This window comes from Lemur catta, chromosome 11, assembly GCF_020740605.2.
Source record: "Lemur catta isolate mLemCat1 chromosome 11, mLemCat1.pri, whole genome shotgun sequence".
Lineage (NCBI taxonomy): Eukaryota > Metazoa > Chordata > Mammalia > Primates > Lemuridae > Lemur > Lemur catta.
This window is the reverse complement of record NC_059138.1, coordinates 45,378,208-45,394,109: the sequence shown is the minus strand read 5'-3', so window position 1 is coordinate 45,394,109 and position 15,902 is coordinate 45,378,208. Positions and strand designations below refer to the sequence as shown.

The following is a 15,902-nucleotide window of genomic DNA, read 5'->3' as shown; positions in this document are numbered from 1 at the left end:
CAATTTGGTAGTATGTGAATACTTCTACAAATAGCTTTATTAAAGCTATCTAGGCCATTTTTCTAGTGTCCACTTTCCTTTAAATTTTTCCAAATTAGATAATAAAGATACTGAGGTAGATTTAGAAAAAAATAACAAACTTTGAAAGTACTTGTAAGGTGTAACATCTCTTCTGTAATAGAAAACATACAAAAAGTATAATTGTACATAATTCAATGGAAAACATACTGAATAATGCTGGGCACAATGGAACTTAAAAAACTGACATTTTGGGGTCCACGCTAAAAAAAAGAAATCAAAAAACTAATATAAAATTGGAAAATCTCTTTGGTAAAAATAACAAAAACAGAGCAATAATAACAGATAAGAAAGAAAGAGAATGAAAGAAAAAAAGACAGGAAGGCAAGAAAGAGAAAGAAAGAGAGAGAGAGAAGCAAAGAGGAGAAAGTAGAAAAGGTGCCTAAAGTAGCTACTTAGTTAAGTTAAAATTACAGCTAGCTAAAGGAAAAAAAACTTCATACCTTACATATATGATTTCTAAAACAGCTAGGCAGTTACTTCATTTCTATCACTAAACTATTGGAATAAACAAAAACAATTATTAATTGATTTACAGAATTTTAAAGAGTTAATCTCAAAATCCTATAGACCATGTCAATGAAGATAATATTGATACCACTGTATCAACCAAGTCATTTGGGAAATTATTATACAAGCTACCGACATAATACATTATTTTTGAAATATTTGGAAATAGATCTGTGCTGGACCAAAGATACAAAACCAATGGTAGACCATCACAGGCAGCAACTCTATATACACTCCAAGCTCTGAATTCTGAAGTAACCAGAGACCTCACCTTTCTGAGAAAATTGGCAATAACATAAAAGTACACTAACACTTTTTACTTTTACTTCTCTCTTCCTCTCGTTAATTAGTGTGTGACCTGGAACCGGTTACTTAACCTTTACAAAGCTTAGTTTTTCTGTAGGCAAAATGATGGTTCTGGAACAACGGGTTTTCTTTAGAGTTCTTAACCAGCATTTAATTGCCATGATTCCACAACTATAAAGTCAACTCTGAGCACAGTGCTGCCATCGTGTGGTAGGTACAGTGATAGTCTTGCATATTTAAGTACTGTATAGTAGAGGGGGAAAGAACCAACACAGCAAACTAATTGAAGACAGATGTACAGTCAAAGAGACACTACCAGATTTAATTAAGGCTAGTCACAGTGGAGTAATAAAACACAATGATGTCTAACCATCTAACAGCCAAAGAAAGCGAAGAGGTCAAAGAATAATTTAAAACAGATTGAATTGCCTCACAGAAGATAAAATTTGTTTACCTGAAATGCCCCCTCAAGAATTAAGTCACAAAAATGATTTGATATTCTAAGATTTATTCTTCTAGAGCACCAGATGCTTTGTACAAAAGAGCTTATTCCGTCAGGTGTTTATAGCATCCACTCTGTCCTCTGGTTGGTACTTGATAGTACACTTAGTATTTCAAAAAGAAAATAGACATGAAAAAAATGTAACTGATTAAAAAATGGCTCCAAAAATGTATTTTATTATAATGAAAAACCCTCAATTCTTTTATAAAAGATATATTTTTCATATGCAATACACAGGCACCTAATACATTCATACACAGTAGGTCTGTGATTTCCAAAACTCTGATTAAAAGAGTTGGAAGAATTAAGCAGAGGTAGAATGTTACTATACATATTATTTTCTTTTGTCACTCCAATTTAAAATATATATATATAATATTCATGGTTATGAACTTTTTTGAAATTCATAAATCTATGGTCTCCAGTGTTTAGTATATTATTAAATACTTCCTTCTGTCAAACCACTATTTGGGGAAATTGGGATAAAAAATCAAGTTGAGTCATCACTTTTTTTTTACTTACGCACTATGAAATTGTCATCTCTGATTTTAAAAGCTAAAAAAGAAGTTTACTCCTCAAAATTTCTTTGACAAAGAACACACACACTAAAAAAAACCCTTCCATACCAAGTGGCCTTCTTGATAAGAGATTTATGATTTGGATAAAACACAAAGCTGGATAAGAAGTGATATAGCTACTAAATCATTCAGCTGTTTTGATTGGTTAAGGGAAAGAAGTATTAACGTATTATTAATTATTCATCAAATATTGTTTGAACATGGTTCCAGGACAAGCTTTTCAGGAGGTTACCAAAGAGTAGGCTCTGCTTCCAATGATGACATGCATGTAACAATTACAATCAAAAATAAAATGTGATAATTGCCATAAAAGATACACAGATTATGTGTTACAAGAATCCACATTAAGGAGATGTCACTTTTGATTGGGAGAATGAGGAAAATAAATGAAGTAGGTGATATTTTAGCTGGGCCTTTACAGATAAATTTAATTTAGATGCAAGAAAGTGGTGGAATAGAGGAGGCCTTAGCAAAATCAAAACGGACAAAGCCAAACCAAAGTGATCCAGAGTGAATGGTCTGGTGGGCTTAGATGTAAAGTATATGAAGGAGAATTATAGTAGATACGTGTGGAAAGGAGCAAAAGTTTGCAAAAAGCAAACTAAAGAGTTTGAATGAAATTATTAGATGTCTTAAAATTATGTAAGATCCAGCCTCAGATATTAAAGTCCTAAAGTACTTTAGTTGTTAAAAATGTGCATTTATGCAGATTTAGCTTAATTTAATAGAATTGATGCTTTCTTATTTGAGGTCTGTTTCAAGAGAAAGAAATGTAAAGACACATGTTGTTTTAAGTATCTGGAAAAGAACTATGGAAATAGTTGGATTCTTAGCACCAGCTTATCAAAAACCTCTGCATTTTCATATGCGTTATCACATTTTATGCTATGTAGACATAGCCTGGTAAAAAGGGAAGGACTGTTTTGCATTTTAATTTAATTCATTTTCAGAAACCAACCAAATATCAGGCTATCTCTATATTATATTTAGATACCAGATTAAGAATCAAAAATTTAATCAGGCACCAGATGTTTCTATCTAAAATTTCTGTATACATAACCTTAGACATAATATTATTTTGCAGAAATGTTAAATAGACTTAGATTTGTCCCCCATATATATATATATATATATATATATATATGTTCCCTAGATTTGGTTTTGTTTTTCTTTTATATTTCTTATAAAATATTATTTGTTTGCATTTAAACTGTTGACAAACACTACACAAACTTTCCAAATGAGATTTCTATTCAAAGAGATAGGCAAAGTGAAAAATATTGTTTTCCCTTAAATTTATTTCTAGCTTTGTTTCTTTATTCTTATTGTGCTGTTTTACATTCTGCACACATTTCTCAAACTTCCTGGAAGAGAAATAGAACTAAAAATTGCATCAGGTAAAACTAAAGTTGACAAAAGAAAAGACTGAATATTTTGAAATATAAATAATAAATCATTTCTATAATGTAGCTATTCTGATTAATTGTGACATTGCTCTTAAAATAATGAAAATTATTTTAATTTACTAAATATAAATTATTTATGTCTATTAATTAAAGTTTATCTTTAAATATAATATATTGAGATTTTCCAGTTGATGAAATCAATGTCTTCCATTCAATCATCATACTAACATATATTAACAATCTAGATGGTTGGATTATATAATGCCAATCAAAAATGACAGCTTTCCTTTGTTTATAATCAATTGACTAATCTGACTCATTATGCAGTTGATTATGCTGTTTAGTCTATGTTATACATGTTCATAATTTTATATCCTTATCAGACTACTTTCACATTTTTAAATTATTCTTTAAAAAAAGTCTTTTCTTTAACATTAAATATACCAACTGTGTTTCTTCTAAATAGTTGAAGAAATATTAAGGAAACATAGCTATTCTCTGTTTCTATAAATCTAGTCCTATGGGTTACTAGAAATTCATTGGTGGCTGGCTATTTAATAGCTTTCAGACCTTTTTCTAAATAGCTGTTTCCAACTTATAACATCTGATATATAATTGACTATTAAAAATGTCTTCCTTATTTCCTTATTCTGAGGAAGAGATCCTACTGTCATTTGAATAAATGTGACTTTAGAGAATCTACTATTGCTGAAATGGAAGAAAGGAAGAAGTAGGGGAAGGCTAAATCCTTTGCAAGACTTGATCCTAGCTACCCTGACGATGGATTTTCTGTCCTCAAATGGTTTCCAACAAAATGTTTATATTTTTCATTGCATTTGGTTCTATTGGTTAAAATTCCACCAGGTTAAGAATCATTGTGTTTTTATAGATATCCTTAAGAAATGTGTAGATATCTTAGCATCCTGAAATGATTATGAAGTGTTTACCCAATAGTATGAATCTATCCAACTGGCTAATAAACTCCTGATGGAACAGGGATGCATTTATGGAAAGAAATTCTAAGTAGCTTTGCAGTTTAGAACACATCTAGATTAAGAAGAGAACCAAGATAAATTCATTGTCAAGGACTATGTAAGCTCAAGGACACCTAGGAAACAGCCATTGACTGTAAAGCCCTAAAGAGGAGGTGGGTAGGTAAATAATATCACTGGGCTCCAGGTGTATCTCACTCCTTATAATCACAATCAAATGAGGTAGGCATTACTGACTCTATTGCTTTCAAATGAGGACAGAGACTTAGAGTTACTGCAGAGTGGGTTGGGATTCAAAACAAGATCAATATGACCAAAGATCATGCTCTCTGGCAGGAGACAAACATCAACAATTTCAAAAACTTACTAGAGAAACTTCTCCCCAGCAAAGTAAGTGGAAACACTTGCCTTCTATTCCTTCCTTTTGCATCAAAATTTCTTCCCAAGTCTCCTACAAATCTAGCAATCTACTAACAATATTAGTACTGTACCCCTACTACATAATTTATAGCACAAATTTATAATGTTTCTGTGGGAACATGGATTCTTATATACAAATATCAAACTTATGACATTTTTGAAACAAATCCCAAGGATAAACTGGGAAATGCCTAAGGGGAAACAAATATCTTTAAATTTTAAAAACGTGCTGGAGATAGTTGGTAGAGTTACATACAAACAAGCACAGAATTTTCAATCACTTCTTGAAAATATCCTATTTTGCATCTTTTTTTCTAAGAAGGAAAACAGATTATTGGTTATTAATATATAAAAAATTAAGCAATTTCCTTTATCCTGCTATTTATATCTACCCAAGTCTTTCTAAACTCTTTTCTCCATGATGTAGCCAAAATCCTTGTTTGCCCTATCACTATTGCAATACTATACAAATAAACCACAAAAATATAAATAGAATAGTTACATACAATTTAACTGTCTAAAAAGTAAATGTTTTTTTCCTAGAAGTGATTGCTTTTCCTTTGTAGCCAATAAAAGCTGTAAAGTAATTTAGTGTTGCCACTGCTTTATCAGTTAAGGAAATGAAAAGGCAGGTTGAGAAATGCAGAGACTTGCGATAGCTGTTTCTTTATACATATAAATTAAGAAAACGTATAATGATGCATTTGAAGATCAGTGTGAGCTTCATTTATTGACTGTGGTGTTGACTCTTCCCACACCATGCAGCAAAGCCTACCAATCACCGGCCTGCAGAAAGCTCTGTGTCCACCGGCTCCTCGGGCAGCAGCTTTGGCAGTGGGTATAGCGTGGACAGTGAAGGAAGCAGCAGCACTGCAGGGGAGACTAATCTATTTCCTATTCCAAGGATGTAAGTGGGTCTCTTTTTTTTCAACTACAAAGTTAACAGCATCATGAGGGAGGCATTCTTAACATTTAACAGGAAATAACCATATAATTATCCACTTCTGCTTCATTGTCCCTGAAACACTTGAACTGTTTGTGCTTACATAAAGATAGATTGTTCGGGAAAGATTAGATGAATTCAGTTAATTCTAAGAATGAATGCTAGTCACTACCAGGACTACTTAATCTGTGCAATTTGTATTGAATATAAAAACTGCTAAAAATCGTAACTTAGCCATGCCAGAATAAAGTTCAGCAGCAGTACATTAATGTTTTAATTATGTAATGCCCAAATACAAACATTGTTGATATTCAAGAGATGGAGTAATTTACTTTGAATTAGGAGAGATTTAAATATATTCAAAGAACCCACAGATCATGTTTGAAATAGATGACACATTGGTTAATCATATAGACTCTTCCACTATAAATCTCTTTATAATTATTAATAAAATGGAAGGTTTTGAAATGTTTTTAGAACAAATATCAAGTAATACCTAGGTCCCTGAGTAGGTACTCTTGGAATAAAGCTCATTCATAATATATTATGCCTCAAAAAAAAATTATTTTGCAAATCAAATGCAAAACTAAAGCAGATTGTATTTAGAATGTGTTAGAATAGATTTAGTCATATTGGTGGAAAAATTTAGCAGCATTCAAGATAAATATGTAGGGTATGTCTGCTCCAATATCAAAATCTATATTCCCCAACCTTTCCTTCTCCCACCCTTAACTAGTTTTCTGGGTTTTGAAAATACTGCTGGGCCATACAGGCCTACTGCCTGGTTTCGTAAGGCCTGGGAGCTAAAAATGGCTTTTGCATTTTTAAATGTTTGGGGGGAGGGGTGGAAACAAAGAAGGAAAACATTTTGTGATGTGAAAATTATATAAAATTGAAATTTCAGTGAACATAAACTAAGTTATATTAGAACACAACCACACCAGAACACAACCATACCCATTAGCTGTGTAGTCAGAATGTTCTGAGCTGAAGATTTCTCACTGGGAGTCAGAAAAACCTCATCCTGCACATGACCCACAGTTACATTTTCTTTGTATTTCATTTAGCCTCACAATCCTGCAAAATTTTTTATATAGTCTTCAAAATGTTTACCACATATTTTGGCTAAGAATCTAATGTTAAAGTCAGTTTTCATTAGAAGCAAAGACTGTAGCTAGATATCACCATTAAATTACAAAATCTAGGACTCAAGAACAAAACTAAAAATTATCAAAATTTATTTTTATTATAATTACCAAAAATTATAATAACTGCTTTTTAAGATTCTGTCACAGTATCAGGATAGTGATTTTTCAGCACTCAGATTTGCTAGATTAGCAATACTAAAAAGACACTCGCTTTCAGTTGAGTTTGGCTCAGTAACAAGGTATGTTTGGGTTTGCTCTACAGCATAGTGTACTGGTGAAAGTGAAGGTGCTGCTAAGTTATTAAGCTTTTCTTCCTCTCTAATACTAATGAGCAGAGTTTATTATTTTCAACTTAACTACTTGTCTTGAATTTCAATGAAGCAATTACACAAATTGAATTTTTATGCATTGCTTATATATACATATACATATATTCAGATGTACATCCTATATATGGTATATATATGGTAAAACAAAAATGTTAGAAATTGCATAATTTGCACATACTTGGTCCTTCACATGATCACTTAATAAAAATGTGTGCTTAAACCTTTAGCCTAGAATTTTCATAATGGAACAATATAATGACTTTCAAGATAAAACAATTTCTGAATTTACATCTATTCCTCTTTTATTATGTACCAAAATATTTTGGCATCTTCACTAAAGTAGAATGATAAAAGGCTCTTTAGAGCAGTTTTCAAGTAAGATATAATTGGATTCTTAAGAAATAAATATGGTTATATTTTCAGCAGGTCCAGAAAACCAAGTACTTTTGTGAAAGTCAAAATTAATTGTTAGTAAATCCTGCTGTGTTAGAATTGCCGGCAACAAATCATGGTATCAAGACAATCTTCTGTTCAAGCATCCTTTCTAAAATTTAAGAATTTTTACTCCTTTTTCAAGCATCCTATCTATATATACAGGCAATTACAAAATCTTTCATATGCCATGCAGCTTTTCTTCTGAATGAAAAAGTAAGAAGCAGCCCACAATCTTTTGGCTGATGCATTATCAACATTCTAAACTCACAATGCTCAGTAACATGAATTCTTCATCTAGTAGGCTTTCCGTAAGGTTTGAGGCTGAAACTAAAAGTGATTAGCAGATTTTGGCCTAATTCTAAGCTATTATGAGCATACTTACCTAATACTAGGTTATATTTATCAAATGCTTGTAATTTCTCAGGTACTGTGTTAAATGTTTTATATACATCTTTCACTTGATATTTTCATAACAAAAAGGTAGCTAATATTAATCTCCTTATATTACAAAAGGAGAAACAGTCCCAACCAGGTACTTTGCCTTAGATTACACATAGCAAGATATAGCAAAGCTGGAAGCAGAGACCAAAGAGTCTGAATTCAAAACCCAGTTTGCTCAACACAAATGAAAATCCACGAAGGATCTGAAAAAAAAAAAAAAAAAATCACTAAGTGAAACAAAAAAAAATCTTTTGATACAACATTATTTTTATATGTTATTTATTTCAATATTTCTCTTCTCACCAAAGAATCTATAACAACTCATCATTACAAAGTTTAAAGATACAAACATCCCTTCTCCCTTCTTGAGTTAAAAATGGGGAAAAAATAGTTATAAAACAAAATTTGGAAATTTCATGATGATCTAATTTTTTGATAAATGAGTCTGCAAATAAGACTGAATTTTGAGGAATTTTTACTGGACTAAATAAGAATAACAAACAAGTTCCATTTTAAAATTAACACGATATAGAGCAATTAAATGTGTGTATTTGCCATTCAGATATATATTATATCATTTTATTTTTGCAAACTTAGCCCCCTTATTTGCATTCAGAAGATCATAATTGAATACATCATTTTATTTTTTTTTAAACAGAGGAAAGATGGGACAGAATGGACAAGAGCCTGTAAAACAGCCAGGGGTAGGAGTAGGACTAACAGACACTGAAGGTAAGTTAAAATTTACAATGTTGGACTTAGGTTGAATCTACATACCATAAGTGTTTGATTTGTTTTTCTCTTAACATGAATTTAAATGTCAAAGTATTAAAGGCAAAAGCACTAGGTAGTAAATCATCATTATCCATTAAATGAGAATGACTTTGTGTTTATTTAACAATTTTCCAATTCCCTTATTTATATTTAACATTTAAGTACCTTGGGGTACTGAACATTTAAAAGAAAGAAGAATGAGAAGGATGACAGGAAAGAGACTTAGAAGACTTTCTCAGGGAAAAACAATATCTTCTTGAAATTTTAAAATATGTTTTTTTTAAATACCATGCAAATAAAAATCAATCATGAAACCTCATTTAAGTCCATGGAAATTATTAAATATTTGAAGCTGAGAAGAAACTAATGGTGTAAAAATCATTTTAAAGAAATATTAGGCTGGGCGCGGTGGCTCACACCTGTAATCCTAGCACTCTGGGAGGCCAAGGCAGCCGGATTGTTTGAGCTCAGGAGTTTGAGACCAGCCTGAGCAAGAGCGAGACCCTGTCTCTACTAAAAATAGAAACAAATTATCTGGCCAACTAAAAATATATATAGAAAAAATTAGCCGGGCATGGTGGTGCATGCCTGTAGTCCCAGCTACTCGAGAGGCTGAGGCAGGAGGATCGCTTGAGTCCAGAAGTCTGGGGTTCCTGTGAGCTAGGCTGATGCCACAACACTCTAGCCAGGGCAAAAAGAGCAAGACTCTGTCTCAAAAAAAAAAAAAAAAGAAAAGAAATATTAATTACTGAGCTAACTTCTAAAGTAAAAACTTAGTTTGAAATTAAATTTGAACACCAACTTTAAAATTAAATTTGGTTTTATCAAACAAATAGTAAATTATTACAAAATGCAAAAAAAAATCCCTAACTTCAACAAACACAATAATAGTATCTATAAACTGCATAATGACTAGCTTATGCTTTATAATATTATAATAAAATCTGGTAGTTCTGTTATCCTTCATGAATGGCATCAACCTCTCAATAATTTTAACTATTCTAAGTACTTTACACTATTTTAATTACTTTTAATGTATCCCATTTAATTCTTACAATTACCTTTGAGGTAAATAGCAATATATATTGACTTCACATAAAGGGAAACTGAAGTGTAAACATAACACGATGTCAGAACAAGTTAAAATGACACCAAAAGTCATGCTATTAAAATGAATGATTATGGGTATGGTCTCACAAGAGCACTAAATGGGGAAACAGATGGGTTTCAATTCTGGTCTGTTACTAGGTATGTGACCTTATTTCTCTATCATCCAAAATCTCATCTGACAAATTCTGAGTTTAAGTGATATCCAAGTTTTCTCATGGGCTTAAGTGGATGCCACATTTTTCTGGTTCTACTCAAAACTCTCAATTTTTCCTTGGACTCCTTCAGAAACTGTTTCCTCTCCCTGTTGCTATTAATATGTTCCCCAGGGTGCCAGCCTCAATCCACCAATCCTTTTAAGTACCCTCTCCCTGCATAAGCTCATCAACTCCTTCTTCTATGTTGATTAGTCCCAAATCCACTGCTCAAACTCCCTGGAATTCAGACTCAGATAGTTAATGCCTGCCAGGTATTTGCCTCCAACCAGGAATATAGAAACCACTTCGAATATTTAAAATAGAGGAAATGAACAGCTGACAATTGATTATATTCTCATGAAAGAGGTTGAGAGACTGAGCAGGGAACAGTGAGGCAACAGAAGGAAGCTACTGTCCCTGTAGGCTAGAGGCCAGTTGGAGCTAAAACCGGGACAAGCCTGTCTTGCTGGGAGCAAAAAACAAGAATGAGAATAGCAAATGCCAGAAATATACACTGAGACAGACAAAGATGGGGAGAAATATCCTGGTTTCTCCCTTCCTCCAATTCTCCAATCTCTACCAGTGCCTGATCAAATCCAACTGCAAAGTAGCTGACAGGGAAGCAGCAGAGGAGGAGGCTACTCTGAGAAGAGAGCAAGGGAAACACTGACCAGAGAATATATCTGAGAGCACAGATGCATAGGACTAGCACAGTATTTTACCTCGATGTATCAAACTACATATGCCCTGCACTTAATTAATTCACCCTCTTCCCCATTTTGCCTCATTTTCCTTCTATGTTCTTCTACAATTCACAAAATGTAGAAGTACAAAATGTAGTAGAATGCAAATGTACAATTTGTATTACAATTGGCATATTTTATCATTGTTCTTTGATTTAATCACCTACTTGTACACTTGTCTTCTCCATAAGGCTGAACAACTCTCAGACCAGAGGTATGGTTTGTTCATCTCGGTATCCTAGCAGAGAGCCTTGTCCACAGAGTTGCTTAAAAATGTGTGTTGAGTGAATGAATAACCAATATGATCGTCTATACAATTAATGGCTAATGATTTTCGTCTGAATCTAGAATTCATGTACATAGAAATGCAAGTTATAGATACTGAATTTTACCTCTCTTTTAATCTTAAAGTTTATAAATAAAATTGTTTTAGTATAAATGTTAACAGCTGTCAATGAGTAGAAATTGTTCATCCTAATACTGCTTTCTTCTTTTGTGTCAGTCCCACACAAAACATGCTTGTGTTCCAAGAAGGAGCCAATCAGAGGCTACTTTACTCTTATTTAAATGCATGAGTCAATATGTTTACACCTTAGTGAAATGACCCTTATCAACAGTTCATCTCAGATTAGATAATGAGCAGAGGGGTGAGGGTTAAGGACTGGAATGAGATAGAATATGTAATGTAATGTTAGTAATTTATAGTAAGGTGCCCTTTAGATAGCAATATTTTGGACAAGTTGTTTTTGGCTGAGTTACTACTGATATTTGACAATATCTATATGAAGTTGGGCATGAATAGTTCTGTAAGAGATGTATAAAGGATAGTTAATCATATGGAAAAGAAAACTGCAATAATATTAAACCTTCAGAAACAATTTTAAATTAGAAACAATATATAAGCAGAGTAGGCGAAATGATTAAATTAGGAAGTTACTTGTTCTAAGAAGATAGGAGAAATATGGAATCAACTTTGAGTTGTTCTTGAGACAGATGATACATGTTTTGTTTGTGTTGAGTGATCCAGAGAATTACTTTTAATTTCTTTTGTTGTCAGTTAACATAAACAGCCAATTTAATGGGAAAACAAAAAACAAATGAGTTAATTCAATTTGTTTTTGGACAAAATATATAGTTTCTGATTGTATTTCTCCTCCCTTCAATTCTTCACCAGGGCATCAGAAAAACAGTATGTCTTTGTAGATAAGATCAGTTTTCTTGAAATTATAGATACTTATGATGTTCCACTTTGTCTTGAGTATTTCATATTATTCATTTAAGTACATTTTTTTATGAACACCTTAGTCTACTCTAAGGGATAATGATCTGCAAAGATTTACTCTAAGGCAGTATAATTTAATCTGAAGTATATCATAGATTTTAAGTAATCACTTTTAGACAGTTTGTTCACATAAAATTCTTATTCGTGTTTTGGCTTTATAATGTACAGAATGTAAAAAGTAGTGCTTTATGGGGTTGAAATTTTCTGTTGAGCATATTATTGAATTTTTTTAGCATTAAATATCCATATCCTTGTTCCACTTATTAAGCAAGTCTATTCATTCTGGCTTCTAATTTAAAAAAATCATTTTTCTACTTAGTCATTTTTTAAATAATGTTTCATCTTCTCTATACCAGTGACTCATGAATTTTAATCCCAGTGTGAGATTAATTCAATGGATCTGAATGTAAAATGTGTTAAATGTTCTGGGGTTCTGACCCAAGCTGTAGTAGAAAATAATACTCTTTAGGACTATCTCTACTAATAAATGATAGAATTTCCACAATTTAATTAAGTGCATAATGTAAAGTGCAAATTAGCACTGTGTTTGGCACATGGTTAACACCCTTTAAGTTGTAGCTATTATTAAATTAGAAGTGAATATGGAACAGACTCATTTGGATCCCATCCAAAGGAGTAATATTATTCAAGATTGATAAAATATCATGCACTTACAGAGAGAGCTGTGCAAGACAACTTTTCTTTAAGATTTAGAGCAAACCAATTAGATTCTTCAAATGTGCAGATGAGTGTTTTTTCAATTTACATTAAAAATTTATAATTACACCCTTAAGATAGGCTATCTGGCCCTTTCCTACATTTTTGCCATTAGTTAGATGTATTTAGTACTGTTATTCTTTGCCAGTAGTCATCTATATAGTAGCTGCCTTGGCCCAATTATTCTCCTAATCCAGCTGTTCACAAACTTTAGCAAGCATTGCAATCACAACTTTCCATGAGGTTTAATTTTCTTGGGTGTATGCATTTAAAGAAAAAATAACTCTTTTTGGTATATGTATACAATGGAATATTACTCAATTATAAGAAACGACAGTGATCTAGCACCTCTTATATTTTCCTGGATAGAGCTTGAGCCCATTATCCAAAGTGAGGTATCACAAGATGGGAAGAATAGGCTCCACATGTACTCGCCATCAAATTGGCACTGACTGATCGACACTATGGTGCTTATACAGTAGTAATATTCTCCAGACATAGGGGGTTGAGGGGGGCAAACTCACAACTAATGGATGCGGTGAGCATTGTAGAGATTGTAGAGAGGAAGGGCAAGCCTCTAATCCTCGCTTGGGTGAGGCAAAGACACAAAATGTAACCAAAATGTTTGTACCCTCATAATATCCTGAAATTAAAAAAAAAAGAAAGAAAGAAAAGAAAAGAAAAAGAACAAATAACTCTAATAAATCATTGATTTCCTTAAGTATCTTTGGAGGCTTAAATTTGGTTTCAGTAAGAATGTAAATTCAGTTTCCAGAACAAACCTCTACCACTACAGAAATTTACTAAGCTCTGCTCTCAAACATTTTCAAATAATTGAGTGGGTGAAAGCACATTATCATTAATGTTAACCTAAGGGGGGAGGGGGAGGGAAAGAAAATAAGATTTAATTCAATATATTCTTGGAAATTTTTAAAAATCATAACGATTTATGTAGAAATAATAGAACTCTATCACCACAACAATTTCATCCTAACTGCCATCTCAATAACCATTATATATATGTATGTGTATATATATGTATATATGAAATATAAATATAATTTATTTCTTGAGATGAGGTCTTACTATGTTGCCAAGGCTGCTTTTGAACTTGTGGGCTCAAACAGTCCTTCCACCTCAGCCTCTTGAGTAGCTGGGACTACAGGTGCATGCCAATACAGCTGGCTTAGATATATATTTTATACATTGTTCTAACAGTGATTAGTATAGGCCCTTTTAGGTAAGTGAAACCCATGAGACAAGTGTAGAACAGAAATGATTCCCTGGATTAAACTGATAAAAATCTAGGCCTGAGAATTGGAGTCCTCTATCTTGTTCAATATAAACACACACACAAAAAAAGATTTTTAAAAATACCTTTTTCATTGTTGTTTTAGGCTTTTTTTTTAATTTCAGAAGATTTAGGGGGATGCAAGTAGAGTTTTGTTACATGGATATGTTGTATCGTGGTTAACTCTGGGCCTTAGTTGTACCCATTACCCAAATACTGTACATTGTACCAGTAGGTAATTTTATATCCCTCACCTCCTTTTCACATCCCACTTTTCAGTCTTCAATGTCCAGTAAGGCAATCCATATGACCGTGCATATCCATAGCTTAGCTCCCACTTATAAGTGAGAATATGTGGTGTTTGGTTTTTATTAGCCCTCCAGTTCCATCCAAATTCTTGCAAAAAACATTAATTTATTCTTTTTATGACTGAGTAGTGCTCCATGGGGTGTGTGGGGATGTGTGTGTATGGGTGTATTTGTGTGTGTATACCACAATTTCTTTATCCATTCCTCAGCTGATGGGCACTTAGGTTGACTCCATATCTCTGCAATTGTAAATTGTGCTACAGTAAATATACAAGTGCAGGTATCTTTTTAATATCATGATTTCTTTTCCTTTGGGTACATACTCAGCAGTGCGATTGCAGGATCAAATGGTAGATCTGCTTTTAGCTCTTTAAGAAATCTCCAAACTGATTTTCATAGTGGCTGTACTAATTTACATTCCTATCAACAATGTGTTACATTCCCTTTTCATCACATCCACTTCTTTTGTTTTTCGACTTTTTTAATAATGGCTATTAGGATTGGAATAAGATGATATCTCATTGAGATTTTAATTTGGATTTCTCTGATGATTAGTGATGTTGAGCATTTTTTCATGTTTCTTGGCCATTTGTTTATCTTCTTTTGAAAAATATCTGTTCGTGTCCTTTGCCCACTTTTTAATGGGGTTGTTTTTTTACTGAGTTGAATTCTTTGTAGATTCTGTATATTAGCCCTTTGTCAGATGTAGAGTTTGGGTATATTTTCTCCAATTCTATAGTTTGTCTATTTACTCTTTTGATTATTTCTTTTGCTGTGCAGAAGCTTTTTAGTTTAATTAAATGCCATTTGTTTATTTGTTGTTGTTGTTGAATTTTCTTTTGGGGTTTTAGTCATAAATTCTTTGCGTAAGCCAATGTCCAGAAGAGCTTTTCCTAGGTTTTTTCCTAGAATTTTTATGGTTTCAGTTCTTACATTTAATTCTTTAATCTATCTTGAGTTAAGTTTTGTATATGGAGAGAGATAGGGATCCATTTTCATTCTTCTACATATGGCTATCCAATTTTCCCAGCACTTACTGAATAGTGTACCCTTCACCCAGTTTATGTTTTTGTCTGCTTTGACAAAGATCAGTTGGTTGTAGGTATATGGTTTTATTTCTGGATTCTCTATTCTGTTGTATTGATCAATATGTCTACTTTTATGCCAGTACCATTGCTATCTTGGTTACAATAGCCTTGTAGCATAATTGGAAGTCAGGTAATGTGATACCTCCAGTTTTGTTCTTTTTGCTTAGTATTGCTTTGGCTATTCAGGCTCTTTTAGGGTTCCATGTGAATTTTAGGATTTTTTTTTCTAATTCTGTAAAAAACAATGTTGGTATTTTGATAGGAATTTCATTGGATCTATAGATTGCTTTGGGCAGCATAGTCATTT

At 32.6% G+C, this 15,902-nt stretch overlaps 1 protein-coding gene across 2 annotated transcripts in view; it reads left to right on the top strand.

Annotated features, from left to right (window-relative positions):
• Window positions 1-15,902, top strand: part of PCLO (piccolo presynaptic cytomatrix protein) — a 348,144-nt gene that overhangs the window by 306,711 nt on the left and 25,531 nt on the right. For both annotated transcript variants that reach the window (XM_045564481.1, XM_045564480.1), the window contains exons 21-22: window positions 5,558-5,699; window positions 8,747-8,820. In XM_045564481.1, the coding sequence (XP_045420437.1) occupies window positions 5,558-5,699; window positions 8,747-8,820 (216 nt within the window). The remainder of the gene's footprint in view (window positions 1-5,557; window positions 5,700-8,746; window positions 8,821-15,902) is intronic.